The sequence below is a fragment of the Leuresthes tenuis genome, unplaced genomic scaffold, assembly GCF_036924035.1.
Source record: "Leuresthes tenuis unplaced genomic scaffold, fLeuTen1.0.hap1 SCAF_18, whole genome shotgun sequence".
Classification (NCBI taxonomy): domain Eukaryota; kingdom Metazoa; phylum Chordata; class Actinopteri; order Atheriniformes; family Atherinopsidae; genus Leuresthes; species Leuresthes tenuis.
The window spans coordinates 9,793,855-9,818,369 of NW_027325372.1; the positions used below are offsets into that span (position 1 = coordinate 9,793,855).

A 24,515-nucleotide genomic window follows, 5' to 3' on the forward strand; every position below is an offset into this window, starting at 1 on the left:
CAGGATGAGCTTTGCTGAGTGCTCTCCCAGTACTTGTCCATGTTCTGATCAGTGTGACAACCAGCACATCCAGAGACACGAGTGGGTCCAGTGTCTGGAGCGGTTCCGCGCTGAGGGGAAGGGTTGGGGTATCCGCACCAAGGAGCCGCTCCGCTCTGGACAGTTTATCATTGAATACCTGGGAGAAGTTGTTAGCGAGCAGGAGTTCAGGTGAGACCATCAGCTTGCTTACCATCCAAAATAACTGCCTAAACTGTAGATGTGAAAGGATGTATCATATTCTACCTGCCCGTGTTATTTCCTCTGTGGCACTCAGTTACGAACAACCTTTATCTTGCAGATTAATGAAACCTCCATTTTAATCTTCCACTGCTTCATATCCACCGTGTTTAGGAGCCGTATGATGGAGCAGTACTTCTCCCACAGTGGCCACTACTGTCTGAACCTGGACAGCGGCATGGTGATTGACAGCTACAGAATGGGCAATGAGGCACGCTTCATAAACCACAGCTGTGAGCCCAACTGTGAGATGCAGAAGTGGTGGGTGTCATGGCAGCTTTAAAGTAGATCCCTGCTGATGTCCCTGCAGTGCTTTTGGGTTCTGACCAAAGAAAGAGAGTTTGCTTAAGCCCGCTTTGAGCTTGAATATCTGCTATTGAATTAATCATTCTGATAGACCTGGTTTAAACTACATTTGTTATCCTCTGACGACAAATATTGAGTATTACTTTCATTCTTCCTGTGTAGCTGTAATAGTCAGTTTAGTTTACCATATCATGACAATTATATGTCGTCAGTTAATTGCAGAGGATGTTAGGCATGACTTCAAACAGTGAGAGCTGTGTTAGAGAATCAGTTTGGAAATTGTTCTTGCTTGGCACTTGAGTATTTTGTTTTCTAAATGCCTCTGTCCCTTAGGGGTATTGAAATGGAAGATAGACCAGCCTATTATCTTAATCGTTTTAGTAACTGCCGTCTGTTTGTGCCTAATCGAGTGAGCTCGGTAGTTTTCCATTTCCTCTTTAAGAGACAAACGGTGAAAACGTCATAAATGGCAAGCTATTAACATCATAGGAATAAATTTGAATAAACTGAAACGGTGACAACTGGGCTCCTAAAAAGCCCTGCTACAGCATGTTGACTCGCGGTAAAAGTGCAAGTGAACGCACATTTTAATGTCACTTTAGATCAAGTGTCAGTGTGAGCTGGTGAGGTTCTCTAAAAAGGAGCCGGTTGGACCTCGGACATGGATAAGTAGTCACAGCGTAAACAAGGCAATATTTATTGCCCTAGTTTGTCTAACTTTCACAGTAGCTTTGAAAGGGACACGTGTAGCAGGTGCACTTCACTGGAAATGAGAAGACTCTACCTTGAAACCCCAACCCCATTTATGTGGTGGTAATCTGATGAGATCACCTCACTTCTTGCCAGTGTTCGCAGACCTTAATGGCTTAAAGTGCTTGCACCCTGCCAAAACAGTTCACCGGTTTCCTGAGGGTTTGTTCTCACAGCATGGCTTAATTCACAGCAGTTGGAGACCTGTCTAAGCAGACCTCCCTGTACCTGACTTTCCAAAGCGATATCTACTTCAGTTAGTGGTGACTCTGTAACATGTGCCAACACTATTTAAACCTTGGAGGATTTCATTGTGGACAGCCAGTGACCTCAAAGGGTTCTGACGTCCAACACGGACCAACTTTTAATCCGTGGCACCAGCCTGTGTATCCAAGTATTTATTGTAGAGTGGCTCAGCTGAAATAAAAGACTCCACAAAGAAGGAGGGTTTTCAGCACAAAGCCTGTCGAGTCATCCATCTTGTCTGAGAAGAGAGATTATATCCAACCGGGCCTTAGATACAGCTGTAGTGCCTATAGACAATGTGCTGAACCAGCTTTTTACCCCCTGTAGAAGGAATAAATTATCAAGTGGCTGGCAAACGGAATAGTGCGCTTTATTCTTAGAAGAGCAGTGAAAACCTAGAGCAGTGATTCATTTAGAGGGGAGAAAAACAGGAACTACATTGAGTTGAGCATTTGCCACAGCCGTTCTTTCCCTTTTGTCTCAATTTTAAAATGTGTTCCAACATCAAGCTGGATCTTTTTAAGTGTGAAGTCAAGATGTTTGCTCTCTGCATTGATCATTGTCAGAATCTCAGACTTCGATTGTTGAGCAGAGAAGCCTCACTTAAATAAGACACAGATTTCCTCGTCTGAGCTAAAATAGCTCAATAACAAGTACAACCTGCTTGAAGAAGGAATTTGTATTATCAGCACTTCCTGTTAAGACTATGGCTCCTACGGAAAGCAGTAGTTTAGTTTTAAATTTTTATATACTGAATCGTGAATCTGCGTAAGTGAAATCTTGATCCAGTAGCCTACAGATGGAACCTGCTATGAACTTCTTTCTGAGCGAAGAATGTTTCAAAATGTCGTCTTTAATGATCTTGTTTCCTTTAACTTTAAATAGGCATGTTTACAGGTTAAGATCTTTGGGTAAAAGTCAGTTCAGCCATTTGACTTCTGTTTTTCAGGTCAGTGAATGGGGTGTACAGGATTGGCCTGTTTGCTCTCAAAGAGATTACCACTGGGACAGAACTCACCTACGACTACAACTTCCATTCCTTCAATACAGAGGAGCAGGTGAGGCACCCGTGACCATTTCCTTCGGACAAGTTTACAATTTATGGCAATCATTAACAATAGGGGAAGAACTTCATAAGATATCACTGCTGTTGCTTCTATCTCAGCAAAACCCTTTCTCTCATGCCACACTAAATACTCTTTTTCTTTCTGTTGGCACTGTCTTTTGCGTTATTCTACAGCAAGTGTGCAAGTGCGGCTCAGAGAGCTGCCGGGGCATCATTGGAGGAAAGAGCCAGCGTATTAACGGCTTGCCTGGGAAAACTGCAGGGACTCGACGGCTAGGCCGACTCAAAGAGAAGCGGAAGTCGAAACACCAGCTCAAGAAACGAGTAAGTGATTTATATAAATAGAAGTACTAAGAGTTTAATGTTGGTGTTATGATTTCTAGCAACATTTCTCTGCAAAATTCAAAAGAAAATACAGTCGTCATTTGTTTTAAAGGATTTATGTTCATCTATTTATTTCATGTTGAGTTTCTTCAAATGAAAGTTATGACCTGCTGTTAACTGCCTAACTTACCACACGGTCAATGAGAGATGTTTCCAAGTCTGGTGCCGTTTTGTTCAGGTGCAGGTGCAGCATCTATGTAGGGCACCAATGTCTCTGTGTCTCAGAGGTGCTCTTAGTGGGCCACAAAGTTTCTAAGAAAAGCAACTCAGAATACCTGAAAGAGGATTCTTTTGAATTAGGACTCACTAACATGAAGTTTATTACATATCATGTTATATGTTGATTGTAGTTTTTCCACAGCATAAATACTGGTTTAATGTTTGAATCTTGACAATCAGTTGACAAAGTCTGGTAGAATTTGATCGTTGACAGGTGTAACCTTAATGTAAATAACCTAAAGCTTGTTTCCCATTAAGATTAGGACTTGTGCTAAAGCAACTTTCTTTGTCTTCAGGAGGAAGAGTCGAGCGACAGCAACAAATTTTATCCTCATCTCATGAAGCCCATGTCCAACAGAGAGAGGTAAACCACACAAACAATGCATAAGAGAACAAGCTTGTTTTACACACATGATCACAATTCTTGTAAATTGTTTACTTTGTCTTTTACTTTCTGAGATGAATAAATAGCAACTGATCCTAAAATATTTTATGAATCCTGTGACCAACACTCGGTTTTACATTTATTTATTATTACATTTTTTCACACTTTTTTTGTCTTGATTTAATGATGTAATGTTGTTAAAGATCTCTTCTGCACTGCATTGTATGGCTCAAATCAAACCATCTTCGGGTTACTCTTAGGGTTTTCATTGTGGTTTATACCTGATACTTTTTTGTACAACCTTAGCAAGTGTTTCTTTCAAACTCAGCAGATCCTGAAAGTTGACATTAAAACACCACAGACCTCTGTTTAGTTGAAGAGAATCGCTAATAGAGTTGTGATGCGTCATGGCAAGCAGCGCCAGACTCTTATGCTGGCGCCATGCTTTGCTCTCTGATGCCTGAAGTCGTTTGTAAATCCATGCACACATTCCATGTGCATGTTTTATAAAGTTAGACTATGAGTTTCTCTGTTTCTCTGTCCCGGTGGTGTGATCAGTGAGCGCACTGACAATCCTCCCAGTCCTCGGAACTAATTTAAAGTAGAGAGACGAGATGAGTTGAGTTGAGCCGTACAAATGCACTGAGAAACATTTTCATTTGAAATAATATCTCCCTTTGGAGAGAAAATACTAAGTCACTCTCTCCTGCAATCAAAAGAAACTTTGTGCTGAAGCACAGAGTTTTTCTCCTGAGGAACTGGGAGAAGATGAGGGAGAAACAGGAGCTGCAGAAAAGAGAGGGTGAAAGAGAGAGGGATGCCAGCAGCCTCTCCATATACACGCGCTGGGGCGGAGTTATCCGCGATGACGGCAACATCAAGTCAGGTGAGTGTACAAGCTTAAAAGATTAAACACAACATAATAACACTTTAACAGAGACAACACTGGGAGATAGTATTGACTTTAAGTGTATCTTTTCCTCTCTTGAGGATGTAACACCCATGCTCTGTTTCCAGATGTGTTCCTGACGCAGTTCTCAGCTCTGCAGACGTCGCGGTCAGTACGCACTCGGCGACTTGCCGCTGCTGAGGAAAACACAGAAGTCACACGCACTGCACGCCTTGCGCACATTTTCAAGGAGATTTGTGACATGATCACCAGCTACAAGGGTTAGTGTTGTGAAACAGATAATTTATATTCTCATTGGTATGACCTCTATTCTGATCTGAGGCCCGATCCTACCTCTAAATCAAATCTTTCAGTGCCTCGGTGGTAATAGCCACTGAATGATAAGGCGCTATGATTAAAGAATGATGACAGGAATCTTATTTTTTTGTTTCACCTCAGACTCTGCCGGCCAGACGCTCGCTGCTCCGCTGGTGAACCTCCCATCTAGGAAGAGGTAAGAGTGCAAACCCGTATGCCGACTGGTTCATTCATAATGTTTTACTGTTCTCCAGACAGCAGTGTTACTCTGTCTGGCCTCTATCCGTGTGCCTCACCCACATAGTGTAACAGTTTTATTTTTCCCCACACATTTGAGCCGTGACAGCTTGTCTGTTGTCTCTCATGCAGTGCTGATAGTAATCAGTCGGTGTCAAAACAGTAACAGCTCTTTATGTTATTTAAGCAACATGCTACTAAAGCTGTCATAATCACGGATTTGTTGGCCATGTAGAATCGTGAATGTATTGCTGTTACCAGATGTAATGTTATTTAAAATGAATGAAGAACTGGAGAGAGTAATGCTGCTTTCTGCGTGTGTCCTCAGAAACAGCCAGTACTATGAGAAGGTGTCTGACCCTCTGGACTTGAGCACCATCGAGAAGCAAATCCTCACCGGCCATTATAAGACTGTGGAAGCATTTGACACAGACATGCTCAAAGTGTTTCGCAATGCGGAGGTAGGCATCAGTCGCAGCCATTAATGATCCTCCCTCTTTTTCCAGTGTAGACTGACATGTTGCTGGTACAACAACTGAGCATGTTGTAACCCTTTTCAATCGAATAAGAGGAGCTAAACTTTAGGGCTGTAATCAAATAAATTCTTGGTTGACTGAAACCCAAGAATTACAAGAATGTAATTAAACACAAAAGGCAATTCAGGGAAAATTATTTTTATTAATAATGATAAATGAAGCTGACAATTCCTTCTGTGATATCATGTTTGCGTTTGAATGATAGAGGAGGCTTAATATCCAGCGTGGTCTGGGTGTATCTGAGGGATGTTATAACACAGCAGTTATAAAACGAATAAACGATTATTAGACTAAAACAGAACGTATTGACCAATAAGTCGACCAGTCAACTAGGACTTTACAGCCCTACTAAACTTAGAAACTGAATGCGGAACTGGATCTGTTGAGTGTTCCTTCTTGCATTTTGACTGCATTTGTAAAACTGTTTAAGATTAGGTGAATTTGTCCAACGAGGCCAAACAAAGCAGCAGCAGAAATGTTAACCGATGTAAGGAATATGTTTTTTGTGTTTGTTATTGCTTGAGCTGAATGTAATGACACAAGTGTCTATAAAGTAGATGCCCTGCTGGGTGTGAGGAAGGCTCTAACAATGGAGATTCAATGCCTGGAATTCTCTAACAGCCAGCTTGAACGGGAGGTGAAAACTCTTAAAGAAGTCCAGTTGCGTTGTACTAACACAGCATATTCACACCCAAGAGCTTGTTATTTACCCAACAGCTTGTTACTTACAAATCCAAATACTGCCTTACAGCTTGAATTATTGAATTTGTGCCACCATCATCATATATTAGTTAAACTGATCATCATCTAATATTTGTCCTTTATTATGTGTCCTTTATAATCCCACATACCCAGAGACCAATCAATAAAATCCCTAATTGAACTGATTATTTAAGGTGTGCAGCTACGCCACATTCATCCCCCTGCTAGATCATTGCTTTTAATTCCTCTTTTGTCATGTGCACACACACCTCCCAAATGGGCTGAGCTTCTTGACTGCTTCTCCTCTGCACCCATGTTGCAGGCCCTTCTGATTTACATCTGTATAGCTTAGCAGTTTAAATAAGTGCCACTTGAAAGCTCTTGTAGTAGAGGAGCTTGAAGTGGACGTATAAATTAGAATCACCTTTTCTCACCAAGGCCCCTTTCTGCAGATTTAAAAGGGAAGTGAGAAGAATGTTGATTGTCATGGACTTGTGAGCTGTGGACAGCCATTAAGCCTATTCAGTGAAATTTTGACAGCTGAAATCCCATCTTTTTTTCTATTTTGGCGTCAGTGACTTGTCCTGCAGGAAATTTCCCATAAACCTGTAGACAGATGAGCTGAAAGTCTTGACTAGATGACAGAATTATTAGTGTTTAGTTCTGGTGTCGAAAGCGGTTTCCTGTGTGTATGTATAAGCCTCATATTATTCCTTTGTGCTGTTCGGAAGGCCTTGTCATTCCCATGTTGGGTGTCAGAACACACTGTCAGTAACAGATTCACTGAATTAAGTGCCTGTAAATGTATTTTCTTTTTCAGTGAAAAGGGGAAAAAGCTGCAACTGCAATTGTCAACTATGATTGTCTTGTTCTCCCTGTAGAAATATTATGGTAGGAAGTCATCGGTTGGCAGAGACGTGTGTCGGCTGAGGAAAGCCTACTACAGTGCTCGACATGAAGCTGCGGTCCAGATTGATGAGATTGTGGGTGAAACCGCCAGCGAAGCCGACAGCTCGGATTCGCTGGAACGCGACCACGGTCACCACCATCATGGCGGAGGGCCCCATGACAAAGATGACGACATCATCCGTTGTATCTGTGGAATGTACAAGGACGAAGGCCTGATGATCCAGTGTGAAAAGTGCATGGTAATGAGTTTACACAGATGCAGGAGCTTGAATTCAGCATAGATGGAGCATGGTAATACCAGCTGGCCAGTAATACATCCATATGTTAAAATAATGTTTTTGTCATTACAGGTGTGGCAGCACTTCGACTGCATGCGGCTGGAGACTGAGGTGGAGCACTACCTGTGCGAGCAGTGTGACCCTCGGCCTGTAGACAGCGTATGTTCATCTCTTCAATATAGTCACAAAAGGCTATACTTATTAATGCCTCTTTACACTCGTTTCTTACATCACTTACGTGTGCTCTTGTCCCTATAGGAGGTTCCCATGTTACCTCAGCCCAGCTATGCACAGGCTGGTTCTATCTATTACATCTGTCTCCATAGAGATGACCTGCTGCTGCACCAAGGTATGGAAACAGTACAAATGACGGTCATGAGCTCATACAGCTTGGAAAAGTCTTCGAGTCATTGTGCAGTTATGTGCTTACTTGCTTTCAGTAAACCACCGAGCGTATATGTTGCAGCTAAAACAGACTTGAAAGATTAAATCAAATAGAGCAGAAAAAAAAACATTTTTTTAGTGTGTAGTCTTAACATTTTAGATAAATAATACTGTTTCAAATGTTTTTCCTCGACTCTTAAGAAATGTACCTACAAAATAAACTAAGCTACTGTTGGCAATGCAATCCAGTTACCTTTGAACAGAGATTACTCACCAAACGTTGGTCCTTTTCTTTCTCATTTCTCATGAAACATAACGGTGGAGACAGATAATCTGTGTGTGTGTGTGTGTGTGTGTGTTACAGGCGACTGTGTGTATTTGATGAGAGACAGCAGGCGCACACCTGAAGGCCAGCCCGTCAGGCAGTCTTACCGGCTCCTGTCTCCCAGCAACCGAGATAAACTCGACATCTTCCGAATTGAGAAACTGTGGAAGAATGAAAAGTAAGTTCTACATATTCAATAATATGTTGTAGAGTTATGTTTTTTTATGTAAATGCTCCAGAATATTATTATTGTTCTCGTTAAATCGCCTGGCTCTGTTTAATCTCGGCCTCTTGTGTATCTGCTCACACTTTAAAGGGGTGAGCGGTTTGCCTTTGGTCATCACTACTTCCGTCCTCATGAGACGCATCATTCTCCATCACGGCGTTTTTACCAAAACGAGCTGTTCCGTATGCCTCTGTACGAGATCATTCCCCTGGAGGCAGTGGTGGGAACCTGCTGTGTCCTTGATCTTTACACTTACTGCAAGGGTGAGGAAAAAAAAACTCAAACTCGCATACATGGGCTTTCATTTCTATGAGGGCTGCGGATGTAAATGTGTTGCACACACACTCTTCAGCTCCCACGTGTGAGAGTGTGTAAAAATGAATATAAAGCAGGACAAAGTTGATAGATGAGGGTTTATTCTGAACTTAGACGAGCTGAGCATCACACAAAGCTTCTCAATTACAGCAGTTTCCAGTTTAACACGCAGCACTTTCTTCCTACAGGACGGCCGAAGGGTGTGAAAGAGCAGGACGTGTACATCTGTGATTACCGCTTGGACAAGTCGGCCCACCTGTTCTACAAGATCCATCGTAACCGCTACCCCGTCTGCACCAAGCCATATGCCTTCAACCACTTCCCCAAGCGGCTCACACCTAAAAGAGACTTCTCGGTGAGAATGATGGGTGGCCCCGCTGGGTTGAGGTCTTTTACTGTTTTATAAACGCTGAAAGATATTTTAAAAGTGGAGGTAATGTTACAGCTCTGTGTCATCCTCACAGTGATTTTGTAGCCTGCAGCAAAATTTTAGGTGAAGGAAGGGATTACCAGAAACAAATGAGAAAAAACACACTCGTCTCTCTGTACCTGCAGGCAAACCACAGTGACATACCTGCGCTGGTTTGTCTCTGATGTTTGTTGGTTAGGAACTTTGAATCCTACAGACAGACAGTGAAGGGATTTGTTTTTGCAGTTAGTTTTCAGCTTAGATTTTTTTAGTTCCCTTCGTTTTATCTCCATACAATGCCTGATGGATAAGTTTACTGTATGAAATTGTTGCAAAAACTCAAATTACAGCGACTTCCCAAAACTTCAGTGATACTTTGCAAGCTATCCAATACTGATTTTTACAGAGTTTTACTATTCTTATTCAAACTTTCGCTGTCTTAGTAAATTACCTGAAACTTATCTGAGCTACTTAAAACCGTGCAAACACTATTTGATCTTGGTGGAATTTTTGGCATTCTTGCAGCCTCATTATGTTCCTGACAACTATAAGAGAAACGGCGGCCGATCCGCCTGGAAAAGCGAACGACCCAAAGAAGCCGGAGGCTGCGAGGATGACGGCTCCTCCTGCGACCGGGGTGAGGACTTCCCACCTGAGGCAGAGGAGGGAAGAGGAGGAGAAGACGACACGGACATGGCTCGAGACGATCCGGAACAGCTTGCAGTCACATCCAGACAATCTGAGCGGGAAAGAGGAGGAGATGAGGATGAAGATGATGAGGAAGAGGAGGAAGGACGTGAGGCTGAAGTGCGCAAGGAGCTAGAGGAAGGTCCCGATGAGAGGATAGGTGAGATGCTTGAGCTCCCGTCCTCATCAGCCTCCTCACCGCTTCATCACCCAGCTCTGGGCAGGAGGGAGGCCCAAAGGGAGCGGCTCAACAAGATTCTGCTGGATCTGCTCCATAGAACACCCAGCAAGAACGGTGAGGGACCGGGAACAGAGCAGGGGGGTAGGTCCACAGATGAATGAGGGTTGCTTTGACACGTCATTCATACATGTTGGAGATTTCATTTTACTGCTACTTTTTCCCAAGTTCAAGCTTGTTTCTTAATGAAAAAGCTTTAAGTTGAAGAGGAAGCAGCCATTCATATTTAGATCATATTCATGTTGTACAACATGGTATCATAAGTTATTATAAGGTCTAATCTCAGTTTTCAAAAGAAAATTCTGGTGATATGCCATGTTTCTCTCAACAACCAAATCAAATACACTGATAATACCAGTGAGTGAAGGAATAAGGCAGCGCGTTCACTAATCAATGGCAGGTCCTAAGTCTGTTTATTTCAAAGGAAGAAGAGAGAATGAGCGCAGATTCTGGCCCAGCACTTCATCCCATGCTTTCCAAAGGAAACATTGACTATAAAACACCTATTTTGTGACATTCTGACACTTAATACCTTCATTCACCAGTTTGTCAGAATCTAAACTGTCCCAGTTAGGAGACTGGGATCAGCTGTGCCATTTCATACCTTAGTGCAGCTTGTAAGAGCCATCTTGTATGTGTAGAGGATCTTTAGATAACGGGAACCAGTGTTTTCTCTGTAGCTGTGCTCTGATAAAGGCTCATTCTGTGTGCCATAGTAAAATAAACTTTTAAAAATGCAGAAAATGAGGCCACAAACTTGCTTTAAAATGGCTATAAAATCTAAGTGGTATAGTTGAGGGGTAACTCGGGTGTAATACCTTTTACTTAACCGCAGCCCTCCAAGTGAACACTAAATAGGAACAGCTATGTGTTCATGGTCCCCACATTTGTTCATTTACACATCCACAAGCAAGTGTAAACCGGCTCGTAGAACAGAGGAAGTCAGACTCTGAGCACTTAGAAGCTAAAAGCATCAATAAAGGTAACATTTACGACCAATCATAACCCTTACTGTTACTACAGCCTTGTGCATTTATTTTTGTTCAAGCTTCTAATGTCCCCCTTCTGTCTGTCACTTTTCCTCTTATCTCCAGCCATTGATGTCACATATCTCCTTGAGGAAGGGGCAGGGCGACGGCTACGGCGACGGACGCTCGGATTCGGAGATTTTGTTGGCAGAAAATAACATTTCTACGTGCCTGTCACGCACGCTGCCTTTCACTGTTGTGAGAAGGATGGAAATGGAGAGACAGCAAGAAGGGAAATGAGCATTGTTGGTTATCCAACCATTACGGACCACAATGCATCCCCGGGGGCCTCTTCCAGTTTACCTCTTCCTAGACTGTCATCTCAACTCTGAGAAGGTGGAGGGGGTTTGGAAGCACTGACTCCAAGGCTATTTCAGCTCGTCAACAGTTCTTGAGCTCAAGGATAGAGCTGACCCAGATATCCTTCTTAATTAAGTAGTGTCATGCGACAACTGTTTTTTATGAATTAACATAGGAGAAATAACCCATGCACTTAAATGCATTGAACATTACAAACATGGGTAGATGTATTCCACTAGCAAGCATCAAAAATGAAACAACTGGTACTGAATAGGAACGGATAGAGGGAGGGATGTGAATGCGGAAGAATTGTTCCCCCTAGTGGGATTTAGCTGCAATGACAAAATGTAACAAATATGAGAAGAGCTGCAACAGGACCGAGGGGGGGGGGGGCATAGGAGAAATGTAAAGTTGAGCGGTGTGCTCAGATGCTGCTCTTTAGAAAGAGAGAACAAGGGTGGTGAACTGCACTTTTGGTACCGTGGATATTGTGAAGCTCTGTAATGTATCTATAATGAATCACACTAACACTCACAGTATTGGATGATGCAGTCTGAAAAAAAAAAAATGAAAAAAAAGAGCAAGTTTGAAAGTTTATTATCTTTTTCCCGTTATACTTAAGTAACTCATTTAGGAACAGAAGAGGCCTGTGGTGTGTTCTTAGAGGTTAGGGAGGACTGGGAGGATTGAGAGTGTGCTTTTGTCAAAGTGTCTTGTCATTATTTTTTACTTTGTCGTGAGGCAGTCAGCTTCACCCCTCTTTTTTTGAAGTAACATGATTCACCAGCTTAACTAAATAAGGCAGACGAGGGGGCGGGCACCGGCTTCAACTGTAACGCCTTACACAGCCGTGTTCTCCCACTGCCTTGCGTGTGACTGTGTGCGCGCGCATACACACTTATTGTGTGACTGTAAGATTTAATGAAAATATACCTTTTTAAAAAAAAAAATTGAAAAAAATAAATTAAGGGCTCGATGGCAATTAACAGTTTTAAGAAAACTATGGAAAACAATACTTAACATGAAATGTATCGTGATGGTCATATTTTCTTATATTCTGTGAGGCGGGTGGGGTGGTGTATACTGTATATTAGCAGGGGGTGGGACTAATGATCTTTTTTTTTTTCGTCTTTTGACTATGTTCCTGGTTGCCATGGAGAATGTTTTTGAAAATAAATTGTGACGTTTGAGGAGATTTCCTTCCCCCCCCCAAAATGCCTCTGCTAAGAAGGGACAGCCTGCAATGTCCCAGTGCGGTAAACTGACAGAGAAAGTGGCGAGAATGAGACATCAATGGCGGGAGAGAGGGAAACGGGAAGCTGTACAGTGCCAAGTTATGTAAATATACACACTTTACATTGAGGAGTGTCTCCAAAAGCAATATCTTGAAAAATGGATTTTGTTTATTATTGTACTGTACAGGACTCAGCCCTAAATGTATTATGATTATTATAATAATATTATAATTTCTTCCGTTTGTATTACTATAATGAAGACACTTAAGTGCGGAGGAAAATGACTTTTGTAATGTCCAGAAAATCTCACCATAACTGTCCTGACGATATAAGACTTAAGCTGAGTTTTCGTTGCCGATGAATTAAGTTCTTCTATGTAACTGCATGATCGTGAAGAATGTCAAACGGACACAGAAGGCTTCGGGACGCGACAGTGACTCAGCGATGACACCTTCGTCACTGAATTTTGTTAATAATATTACTTCTAAGGAGAACTGTACTCCTTGTTTTTTGCTGCAAAGTGTTGAACACTAAAAAAACAAACCAACATAAAAATGTTATGATATTTTGAGACGGTGACAGACGCAAAAGTTTAAAAAAAAAAAAAGAAGCTGTCAGCCCAATATCATGCTATTATTATTTTGTTTTTCTTTCAAATAGGAAGCAGTTCCGTTTTGTGATTGCAGTCATTGTATGATGCTTGTACTTGTATTTGTGTGTTCTGTGCGATCCGTTTAGTTATTTTTAGACAATCACAAAATAAGATGCAAGCATTGTAAATGGCAGACTGGCGGACATTTTGTGATGTGTACAGTTTGTCAAAAAAATCTTCTTCCACTCGTTAAAAGTTTGTAATTATGATTCTTAAGTCATGAAAAATGCTGTTGGTTTTTACTTTTTGTTTTATATTTGTTTTTTGTTTTGTTTGTTTTTTAATAAAAAGCACTACATTATTGTGAATAAGCTTGATGTCGTGCTCTGAAACATTCACGCACAAATACAATAATATTCAGTAGTTGATCATATCGATATGAAAAGAGCGGAGGTTTGTTCAGATGCTCAAGTCTAATGGCGGTGTTTAAGTTCATGTAGAAACCGCATACACTTTACACATTTACTCAGTGATGGATAGACTAGTAAGATATAAGAGGGGTATTCACAAAGGAAATCTTCACTGTGACAGGTGAGAAGTGACACCAGGATGAGCGGAACTATAGAATATCTCTATTATCTGATTCTCATTTAATCCAACTTTTCTGTAAGCACAGAATCAAGTGAGTCAGTCAGCTTTTCTAAATGATCTTCAGGCTGAAAAATAGTACGAGTTTTAATGAAATTCCTTATTAGTATGGGCACCCACGTGTAAATTCTCGCGATATTATGGAATAACAATATATATTAGCTAAATAACAAATATTTACGAATGTTGATGGTTACTATTACCAATGTTAAGACCACTCATACTATTAATTTTCATGTTGTTAAACTACATTTTCCCATAATTTTTTATTAAAGGCCATGTTAAAGATTCTTAAAATTATCTAAGTCTCGTGATATATTCATCTGGATTCTGAATTCGTTACCCTGGTAACCCATATGACGCCCGTGCAGTTCGGCTAACTAGAAATTCAGTGGCGTTAGCTCACTTTTACCCTATATTTAATGATTTTGCTTTATTTTGACTGAAAGAGGCAACAATGCCAAGAAAGAGACAAGCCAGAGAGAAAGCAAACCAGGAAGACGAGGCCTCGAAAATCATAGGTGAGCTCGAGGATTATTATTCCATCGGCAGGTTGGATATCAACGTTATCAAGCCCGCAGCACTTTCCTAGCTCATCGCTAGTTACCTTAAGCTGCCATTTAAATAATTTTTTTAATTATCTGAACAAATATGGACTAAACTTTTGGCAACAATAAAGGGATACATCAGAAGTATTGTACAACTTTATAAATGTGTGCAAGAAGTTTTTCAAATAATCCTGGATAACTAATATTACATCAGAAAATGGTACCAGCTGTCGTTAATATAGCTCTACTCTGTTTCCAAAAATACAGTGTAAATGTCAATGAAAACACAGTGCCATGATTTACAAATCAATTGTATTAAACTTTAAATGTTTAGAACAGAACTGAGTACAACCCTGTCACTTAAATGTAACATTACTAAAAATTGTGTCTCAATAACTGCCTTCAATTGAATTTTATTAGTTTTTGATTCACTGTTTGAAATAAATACATAACTAAGTTAAAACAAAATCTTTCATATCATCCATCAATACTTTTTTGTGGGATATTAGAGGCTTCTTTCTCTTTAAAAGACCCCAGAGGAGTTTACATCAAACAACATAGCTGGTCAGGTCATAATTTCACAATCCTTAAAATGTTTTCAGGAGCTGACAGGTCTGGACTTTAGGCTGACCAATTTTGCACCTGTACTCTTTAACAACAGGTCTCTGCTGTAGTAATGCATGCAGATTGTTTGCTGGCATTGTCTTGCCGAATCTTGCTGGCTCTCCCTGAAAAAGACTTAAAATGTTGCTCCTAAACCTGTAAATATTGTTGGGCCTTCACAGATGTTAATATATAATCCAGAACCTTAAAAACAATGGTGATAAAAATCTGTGGATTTCTTGCAGTTTTGTGCTGCGATATGTTGTTATTAAATTGCAGAATGAATTGTTTCCTCACCATCTCCTTTTTTGAGATGTTCCAGTTATATCCAGTCATGGGCTGCCAATTAACCTTGCTAGTTATTAGATGTTCAACCAGGGTTTTATAGGGTGTCCCATCTTTTACAATGTTTAACCCCTGAATGTAGTGCATATAATGGAAATAAAGCACAGCTTGCTGTCTACCGTGGATATATAGAAATGTGATCTCATTTTCACAAGTTAACTAAAGTTTAACTTTTGAAAAGTAGAAGTACTAAATCAAAAGTATGTGACATTTTAACGTTTGATGAAATCTTAATAGCACAACCTTTCCATTTGCAACTTAAAATGCCAAACAAGTCGTTGCTGTTACTCCACAGGCCCATCTCCACATGAAGCATCGACAGCACAGACCTTTGGTAAGCTGCGTTGTCTTCAGTATGTCCTCAAAATGGCTGTGGTGTTACTTGAAGTTTGTGTAGCCGGGGCCTAAATTCCCACCATCCCACAGATGAATATCAGTGCTCAGGAAATGTGGCGATAGACTTCCCTGCGCTTTGTGCTCTTCTGGGCATGAAGGATGTTCCAGCTGTCTGCATCAAGTCTCCATCTTCACGCACCACTGAAACTGAAGGAGGAGACACAGGTAAGCAGGAGCTGCTCCTGTTCTGAACATGTAAACTTACTCTTTCTCTCTCCAACACTAACTGGGTTTAGGCTTTCATTTCCAAATGTAAGCACAGCCAGTACAGACACTTCTCAAACTGAAATTATAAGCTAAAGAAGACTGGAAGGCATTGTGGAATACTGTCCTGGTTGAGGTTCTTAGGTAGAAAATACTGAGCAGAGTCATTTTTTCTTTTTATGAGCTCGACTTGTAATTAGCATAATTTTATCCCCAGAAGACAGCCAGTCACAGCTGAATCCTGCACCTCTCTGCTCTAAGCCATGCTTAGTAGTCGAGTTGGAGAATGAAGACCCCCTTAGTGCCAAAAGGATCAAGGTTGCCGGTGAGAACAAGACACTACGGGGAAATGTTCATAATCATTGTTCCATTTGTCATGTATTTGATTTCCCTTCTTTGTCTCTTTTGAATCTGCACTTATGCTGGTTATATAAGATAATGTAATTCAGCGTTTCTGCTGAAATAATCTAAGGGCTATATTTTGGATCGTGTTGTACTGAAGGCACACAAAGAATGATATTACTGAGCCTTCTTGATTGCAGCTTCTTCTGAAATGTTTGCTATGAACATACAGTAATCAAGTTTGTCATGAATGCACAGGATGGAAGGTGAATGAGCAGATTTTGCAATCATTGCAGATGATGCTTCCCTCCGTGAGCCAGCTACTGAGCCTTCAGTGAGTAATAAGGAGCTGGAGAGACGTGCGCTCTTGTTACAGCAAACGGGGTTACAGCTGTCACTGTTTGGTTCTTGTCTATTTGTGTAATCCTGCTCATTGTGTTGCAGGTTTTGGCAGGCGGGACTGACAGATCCAATGGTAATCTCCCTCGTGAACACAATATCTCTGTGCTCCAGCCTCAGGTGAGTGGATTATATGTCATTCAAACTGGAACTGGGTTACAGACAAAATAAAAGTTGTCTTCTTTGTATTGTTGTAGGTCTGTAACACTGGAGGGAAATGCTCTTCCAGAGCAGAGCTTCCACCTTCTTCTCTCTGAAGACAGCGTGTGAGTCACATGTGCACCATGCGTTCTAATGAACCAATATTTGCATATAGAGACACAAGCGTGTCAGATTCATGTCATGTTTTTCTTTGGTCCAGCCTCACCCACTTGTCACTGCGAAATAATCAGATTGGAGACGAAGGCGCTCGTCTGATTGGTTCAGCTCTCTCAACCACCAGATCTGCCAACAAGAAGCTCTTGTTACTCAACCTAGCATTTAACTCTATTGGTGATGAAGGTGCTACACATATTGCACAGGTATAACCCAGAGCTGACTCCCTCTTCCCTCTGCATGTCCCCATCGCGGCTGCTGAGGTGTTGTCCTCTTGTTGTTTTGCCTCTCAGGGCCTGCGGTTCAATCGTACTCTGATCTGTCTCTCATTGGCCAACAATCAGATTGGAGACTCAGGAGCTGCTCATCTGTCCGCGGTATCCATTTACATCAGCAACTTTAACTGACAGATAATGCATTTAAATAAGTGGTTAAGATGTTCTAAATCATATTCTGCTTATTGCATTATGTATTCTGTTATTTGATAAGGCTCCACTGCTCACCATTTCCACTTTTAGATACTTGGTGAGTTTGCTCTAACTCATGAAGAAGTCACGGAGAGGAGGAAGCTGCTCCTGCAAAGAACACAGGCTGTAAGTGTGACCATGTCATGCATTAATGACCAGCGTGCTTTAAAAAGAATTCCACATCCCAAACGTCCTGTACGAAAAGAACAGGGTCTCACAAATCTTGGTTATTTGAATTATTTTGGTCTTATTTTGCAGTCTTGTCTTAACGCTGATCCTGACCAGTTATGTGCAGACCAACTTTCCTCAGTGCCCAGCAACAATTCAATGAGTATCAGTAAAGGGGAGAACAAAAGCTCGGCCAGGAAAAAGGTAACATGCAAAACGCCATAAGAGTGACAGCTAAACGTTAACCTGTGGTGTCAGTGGAACGGTTCAATCCATCAATAATGGGTTCTCATAACATCTGCAAAATTACAGGAAGCATCCAGAAAAGACGACAAACCAACCCACAACAAAGAAAAGTCGAGCAAGAAACGTAATTTTAACAGGATTTATACATTATACTTTAAAAACAGCTGCATTTGTATCATCACTGACAGCTTTTTGAATCTCTCCTAGCCTCTGATGTGAAGGCGATTCAAAGTAAAGGTGGAAAGCCAGCGGGTAAAGAGAAACAGTTATCTGCACTGGAGGTATCTGAAACACAGTCTGGATATCACGCTCCAGATGGATGTAAACATGCCAAGTACAGTAAATTGTTAGATTGTCTCACTATGTGTTTTTTTCTGTTTCTTTTTCCTCCTGTAGGATAAATCAAATATTTCTCTGAATGAGGTTTGGAAGATGTGATATTATACGGAGCAAAAATGTCCTCAGCGATGTCTCTGCTTTGAATGCTGTCTTCATCTCCATGAGCAGGCAGATTTGGTGGAGATAGTGAACCCCCTACTGGACCTGTCAGTGGATCGCAGGGATGGACAGCTCTTCCTACAAGGAAACATGACACTCGCCATCCTCAATCTGGCAGGTCAGTGACTGGGGTGGATTCACCACTTAGAGAGGATTACCAGATCATATCTACAGTCACATTTGGCAGCAAGATAATGTCAAACTGTCATTAGATCCATCCTAAGGTCTATGGTCCGTTCTAAGTCATCATTTGTTAGTTTGTTTCGTGATTATAAAGAAAGAAAGCTTGAAAGGCCTTAAAACAATAGTTGTGTTTTGTGTTTGTGTAGGAAACAGAATTACAGAGAAATCATTGCCTCTGTTCCTGAAGTCACTGGAGATGCAGGATGAGGGACGAGGTCTGCTGCGTCTCTCTCTGCAGGTGTGTTTCACTTCCAGAGGACTCAGGCTGACGCTACGAATGAAAGGATTTTTGTGTTAGTCCGACCAAAAACCAGGCAGTTAAAATGCATTCAAGCATGTTCGCTTGACGAAAACTGAACAAAATCGAAGCTCTCAAAGCTGGACTAGCACACCCAGATAATTCAGTTGGAAGTCAAATTACTCCTGCAAAACAAAATCTTGACTAGACTCAAGCTGACGTTGTCTCTCTGTGCCCCAGTGCACAGAAGAAGAATAAGCCCGTAAAAACGACTCGAGACGCAGTGAGAGACTACTCACTGCAACTCGATACACTCTACAGTGTGCAACATTATTTAAAAAACAGCAAAGAGTAAATTTGTATTTATACTTGCATGCATACTACCCAATTCACATATTTTTTTGTGAGACAGCTAAGCGCATCAGAAATTGAGACCATTAAGACTACGTGTGGTCACTTAAAGCATTTCCAGACTGTCACTCTACTCTCATAAAGTCCTGATTCTGTAACGGCACCATTCAAGTAACTGAAAGAGAGCGTGTGTGCAGTGAATTCTGCTGTACTTACATGTACAAATAGTACAGCGAAGGACCCGGCTCGTTGTTCATAAAATGGAGACTGAACACAAGGGGCTAAGAAAGTACTTTGTTTATAGTTAAAACCCAGCCAGCAGGCCAAGTTAACAGGCCGATTTACCTGTGTGTGTGCACAAACTCAGTGTGTGCGGTGATCTGTACACACGTGTAGTGAGACCAACCAATGAAGCACAACAAAACCAAGCACAATAAGAATTCTATATAGCATTTTTTGATCAGTGTCACTCCTGGTTCTTTATCGGTTTGAATACTACATTTTGTTCCACATGTTATTGATTGAAGTGTATTTCTACATCATTTTAATGTATCTGTCACCTCATAATTCAGTTTTCAATAAATTCAACTCAGATACAATCCAATTAAAAATAATTAGTGTCCAATTCACTGGAATACAATCAAATCCAATTTATTACATTTCACGTTAGTCAAATTCATACATATGGAGCAAAATTTTTAAAAAATTGCCTATCTAAGGAAACCAACAGATTGCACCAAAAAGCAGCCTGCATGTCATTGTCTTACTAAACATTTATAATGACATCTGCTGTTGAATGTATCATGATTTAAGATATCTTTCTCCGTCACACAGAGGAACCTCTTCTCACCAGAATGTGAGTCTTACACAGAGATAAAGGAGCTGTTGGCACTCACAGATCCTGACATCAAGAACTGCACTGAACAGACAGAAGAGGAGGGACAGGCGGCGTAGTGCTGGATGAACAGACCTCCACGGACTTCTGGTGTTATATGGCAACACATTACCTTTGCTTTTCTTTCAGATGTTGTTGTGTGACATTGAGCGAAAAAGCTGGAGGGTTTATTAGTGTGAGTTCTGTGGTGAAAAAGCCATTAAAGCACGGGTGAAGTTCTCAGGACAAACAGACCATTTTGCTGTGTACAGGTCAATTTAACCTTCAATTTAACCTTCAATTTAAATCAATTTAAATTTTTCCAAGGTTTGAATATACTCCGAGGTGAAAGATCAGCTAATGACTAATGAGTATTGATACTAAATTAGCCATTTTTATATTACCTCCCTTGTACCTAGTATATTGCACCTCTCCTCACCGCAACTCATTAAGGAAACACTGTGCAGGGAAACACTAGTTGAAATATGTTAATTTAAGTTAACTATCTAAAACCACAGACTACTTAAAACTCTGGGGCTGGAGCTTATTCCAGCTGTCATTGGGTGAACCCTGGACAGATCGCCAGTCCATCACAGGGCACAAGAGTATTTTATTTAAATGCATACATGAAAACATGTGAAATCACACTCACAGATGGTTACTCTGCCTGTGTGTGAAACTATATGGTATGATGGGCTATGGTCCAATAACTTCAGTTTTGTCTGAATTAAGAAGCAGAAAATGACAGATAATCATTTTTTATAAGTTCAATACATGCTTGTAGTTTAATTCTAACATAATTTTTAATCCACCTTCATAGATGTATTTAGTTGAGAGTCATCCGCATACAAACGGGAATTTATGAAGCTTTTAAACAGCTATTAAATACCAGATAAATGGCATTCTCAACAACAACAAAACATTCAGCATATGATTTGATTTAATCGGATTATAATAGGGTTGAATGGAAGTGTATCTTTAAGACACTCCTTTATGTCAAAGAAAAGTTGCCTATAATCCTGAGGCTTTTGGGAATGCCATCTAACTGACCTGGGATGGAGAAGAATTTGTAGCATATTTGATCAATTAAAAATTTAAGAAATAAACCTATAGAAAGTTAAATTTATATGGAAACTACCCAACAAAAGGGAATGTGACTATGTTTCATTCAGATCTTGAACCCAGCCATATGTTTGGTAATATGTAAAGCATTTTAGTTGGATTTGTGTCAACAAAAAACTGTGGCGGTTGTTTGCCTTTATTGAGAAATGATTCATATGAGGACCATTCCTTTATCTTAATACTACTCGTATAACAAACCTGTCACCCATAAATGTTAGTTCAGCAAAATAAACCATTTTTTAATGCTTCATATTAATTTCAAACCTTACATCGGCAGTATTACAGGTTCCAGCAACCAGAAAGCTGTAAAGACATTTCATATTCAGTCCTGGGCTTACAATTACATTACAATAATAATTTATAGACATAGTACATAGAGACTGAATATTTTTTAAACATTATAGAAATTGGTAAAGCAAGCTATGTAAAAATATATTTAAAGAGTGGAACATATATCGGGATAATGGAAGGAAAAAAAATATATATATACAAAAAGAAGAAGACCTGGTGATAAAAAACAGGTAACTTGACAAGGAGTTTTTCAACATTATATTTACAGAAAAAAAGTTGAGTAATAATATGGGGTGGATATTTTTCCAAATAGAGGTAGGAAATAAATCAAACCGAGGGATTAATAATAATAACTATTATAACGGTTAAACAAAGTGGAGTTTTGACCTCACAAATATGGCCGCTGTGTCGTAAAAGTGTCGTCACATCCGGCTCGTGCTCAGAGGAACCAGCAATATGAACTGCTCGCTTCCGGTTATACCTCCTTTTCGGCAGCGGCTATTTCCTCGCCAACATGCCAGTAAGTGTGCACAGGCCGTAGCAATGCGACATTTCTTCCCTTTAACCGAGTTTTGGAAAGCCACCACGGGGCTTAACACGTCCATAAGACATTAGCGGCTCGTCTGACGCCACTTTTAGGCGGTTTTGTTGGGTTCAAGTCGCAGTTTTTAACAAAAATTGCGCGCATTACCAGCGCATTGTGACACAAGATGGCTGCGCGCACACCGCAAACATGGAGCCAGTTCTACGGATGATCAAAAAGCTGAGAAAACTCAACCGTAGCGGTCATCGCCTTCTCGATGTGCCTTGTTAGTGTCACGATTGCGTGACAGAACAGTAACTGAGCGAATATGTAAGGATTGAGGCGAAATTAAAGGAAAATACGTAGTCTGCGTTATCTAATCCGAGAATTGTAGGCCAGCCGAGGAGCCTGAACAGGCCAACGTAGCAGCACAAAACGAGGCAGGACAAAACAAATCGGTGTTGTTAAACCGTAAACTGCATCTATCATACGTTTATTGAATATTTTTCATCATGTTTTACGGGACTTTACTTTTTAAATTTTAATTTTATTTCTATTGTTACGTACAACTTATGTTTCCTTTTATTTGTCGTGTCTCCCCCCCCAATGCAGCTTGCAAAAGACTTGTTGCACCCAACCCCTGAAGAGGAGAAGAGGAGGCACAAGAAGAAGCGTCTCGTTCAGAGTCCGAACTCTTACTTTATGGATGTAAAGTGTCCAGGTACGTTGTTCTGAACGCACATCGGCTCTTGACATTTGAGTGAATTGGTGTTAATTCCCGTCAGCTGTAAGTGTTCACCGGTGTTCTGTCTTTGCTCTCCAGGATGCTACAAGATCACAACGGTGTTCAGCCACGCTCAGACAGTCGTGCTGTGTGTGGGCTGCTCGACCGTCCTGTGTCAGCCCACTGGAGGCAAAGCACGTCTCACAGAGGGTCAGTATCCGTCTTCACACTTTATCCACCGCTAAGGTGTGGCTCAGGATCATATGTGCAGCCCAGTGTGACCGGGCTGGAGTTCTGATGTAAACTGAGCATTGATCCTTTGGGTTATGTTTTATTTGAGCTGTCTGGGAGAAACCTTTTTTTTTGGACATTTTGTTTCCTCTCTACACTACATTTGTCTGTTTTTAATCCACCCGATCTTTTAATAACTGATTGAGGACTCGTGCAGAATTTTGATATTGTTTTTCATTCTAAGTGGGAGAAAAAGTAGAATTGTGATATTATGGGGGATTATTTTTGTGAGTCTCAAATATCAGCCTACTCTAGATTTAAATTTTTTGAGGAAATGCTGCCACTATTACTGTTCTTGATCAGAAATCTGCAGGTGGATGTTGGCTGCTTACTCGTTTATCAAACAATCATTGGGAAAACCCGATTATGAATACACAGCCTGTAGTTTTGATCTCTCAGAGAAGCTATTTGACACATTGTGAAGTAGTTTGCCGCACTGCTAAGTGACTGGACTTCCTCTGTCGTGGTCTTCCAATCTCATTCCAGTGCCAGATCAACCTCAGTTTGCAGAAGGGTTGAGCTAGACCACTGGCTCCCCCCTTTCGAAGGCTGAGAACAAACGTTTTAATGCTGCTACCTCATTTTATTCACAGTAAATGTAAGCTAGGTTGCTCATGAGGAGAGGTGTCGGCTGAATCAGTCACGTGATGGAAAGCGACGACTCGTATCAGCACTGTAGCACAATAGGAGTGTGCACTGCCTGCAGTATTTCATGGCTTTAGTCAGCAGTGGACTGACTGTCATTGTCTCCCCTGGCAGGGTGCTCATTCAGGAGGAAGCAGCACTAGCTGGTCTTCTCTGAGCTGAAAGGGAGAGGAGGGGATGGACCGGTTGATATCAGCGTCTCTTGCCTCCGAGACGGCGGCAGAACCTGTGGTCTGATTTTAAACGAGACCAGAAGACTAAACTGGACAGCAGATGGATTTCCACTGTTCGCGTCAACTGATCGGGTGTTGCTGTAACTCCACCCTCCAACCCTGTCTCTCTAAATAAAATATTGTTTTGGCTAAAGGGATGTTTTTGTTTTTTATTGGTAACAAAGTAACATTTGATTATTTGTTTGCAAAGTGCTAAAATTGAATCTTTACAGGACCAGACTGGGTTGAAATGCAAATTTTATTACATAATCAGAAAAGTGCAGCCTTTACAGATAAATCATCTTTACAGGAGATGCAACATTTCCTTTAAACTAAAGAGGGCTAAAAGAGATGTTGTTTTTCAGAATCTGAGAACTCAATGATTAAAGCACACAGACATGTCCCACTGTGTCAGACCAACAGCAGTAAGACTCCTCTAATGTACAATAAACCTAGAGTCTTGAATTCTTTTGTTTTTATTATGATCACTGCTTGGGTGGTAACTCTTGTAACTGGAAGATTAGCATTCAAAAGAGGTGTTTGGATTAATGTCTGGCTACAGGAAATGGGCCTACAGGTTTTAAAGAACAGTTTTATACACATCTGTCCAGCTGTCTCATTGTTATATTCTATGATTTG

General features: G+C 40.9%; 3 protein-coding genes and 1 non-coding gene across 6 annotated transcripts in view; all 4 read left to right on the top strand.

The window, feature by feature from the left end:
* The window catches only part of ash1l (ash1 (absent, small, or homeotic)-like (Drosophila)), a 30,412-nt gene extending 16,798 nt beyond the window's left edge, over positions 1-13,614 (top strand). For 2 of the 3 annotated variants that reach the window (XM_072370422.1, XM_072370423.1), the window contains exons 11-27: positions 4-210; positions 394-540; positions 2,531-2,639; positions 2,822-2,971; positions 3,547-3,614; positions 4,355-4,521; positions 4,653-4,805; positions 4,984-5,038; positions 5,408-5,540; positions 7,199-7,465; positions 7,577-7,663; positions 7,763-7,853; positions 8,253-8,391; positions 8,530-8,702; positions 8,943-9,109; positions 9,689-10,172; positions 11,183-13,614. In XM_072370422.1, coding sequence (XP_072226523.1) covers positions 4-210; positions 394-540; positions 2,531-2,639; positions 2,822-2,971; positions 3,547-3,614; positions 4,355-4,521; positions 4,653-4,805; positions 4,984-5,038; positions 5,408-5,540; positions 7,199-7,465; positions 7,577-7,663; positions 7,763-7,853; positions 8,253-8,391; positions 8,530-8,702; positions 8,943-9,109; positions 9,689-10,172; positions 11,183-11,274 — 2,689 coding nt within the window. In that variant the 3' untranslated portion in view covers positions 11,275-13,614. The remainder of the gene's footprint in view (positions 1-3; positions 211-393; positions 541-2,530; positions 2,640-2,821; positions 2,972-3,546; positions 3,615-4,354; positions 4,522-4,652; positions 4,806-4,983; positions 5,039-5,407; positions 5,541-7,198; positions 7,466-7,576; positions 7,664-7,762; positions 7,854-8,252; positions 8,392-8,529; positions 8,703-8,942; positions 9,110-9,688; positions 10,173-11,182) is intronic. The other variant, XM_072370424.1, reaches the window with a different exon arrangement.
* Positions 13,615-14,348: 734 nt separating this feature from the next.
* On the top strand, positions 14,349-20,238 carry lrrc71 (leucine rich repeat containing 71). The gene is made up of 16 exons (XM_072370069.1): positions 14,349-14,412; positions 15,814-15,948; positions 16,205-16,312; positions 16,588-16,663; positions 16,774-16,848; positions 16,926-16,994; positions 17,090-17,249; positions 17,337-17,420; positions 17,562-17,636; positions 17,769-17,882; positions 17,991-18,048; positions 18,132-18,205; positions 18,321-18,347; positions 18,429-18,540; positions 18,752-18,843; positions 20,029-20,238. Exons 1-16 carry the CDS (start codon positions 14,349-14,351, stop codon positions 20,146-20,148), a joined length of 1,443 nt encoding a protein of 480 aa, XP_072226170.1. The 3' UTR covers positions 20,149-20,238.
* A 1,681-nt stretch (positions 20,239-21,919) lies between these two features.
* rps27.1 (ribosomal protein S27, isoform 1) lies at positions 21,920-24,030 on the top strand. The gene is made up of 4 exons (XM_072370414.1): positions 21,920-22,001; positions 22,617-22,725; positions 22,828-22,938; positions 23,779-24,030. The coding sequence occupies exons 1-4, from the start codon at positions 21,996-21,998 to the stop codon at positions 23,805-23,807; spliced, it is 255 nt and encodes an 84-aa protein (XP_072226515.1). The 5' UTR covers positions 21,920-21,995; the 3' UTR covers positions 23,808-24,030.
* On the top strand, positions 23,451-23,580 carry LOC140275904 (small nucleolar RNA SNORA35). The gene has a single exon (XR_011908607.1). It is a non-coding gene; the product is annotated as a small nucleolar RNA SNORA35 (small nucleolar RNA).
* Positions 24,031-24,515: the final 485 nt, after the last annotated feature.

Bases quoted from the DNA above. Each gene is read 5' to 3' on its own strand.
- rps27.1 (XM_072370414.1), top strand. The intron at 22,726-22,827 runs GTACGTTGTTCT...TTTGCTCTCCAG, and splicing joins TATGGATGTAAAGTGTCCAG to GATGCTACAAGATCACAACG. The intron at 22,939-23,778 runs GTCAGTATCCGT...CTCCCCTGGCAG, and splicing joins CAAAGCACGTCTCACAGAGG to GGTGCTCATTCAGGAGGAAG.
- lrrc71 (XM_072370069.1), top strand. From the start codon at position 14,349: ATGCCAAGAAAGAGACAAGCCAGAGAGAAAGCAAACCAGGAAGACGAG. The intron at 16,995-17,089 runs GTGAGTCACATG...TCTTTGGTCCAG, and splicing joins CTTCTCTCTGAAGACAGCGT to CCTCACCCACTTGTCACTGC. The intron at 17,250-17,336 runs GTATAACCCAGA...TTTGCCTCTCAG, and splicing joins GTGCTACACATATTGCACAG to GGCCTGCGGTTCAATCGTAC.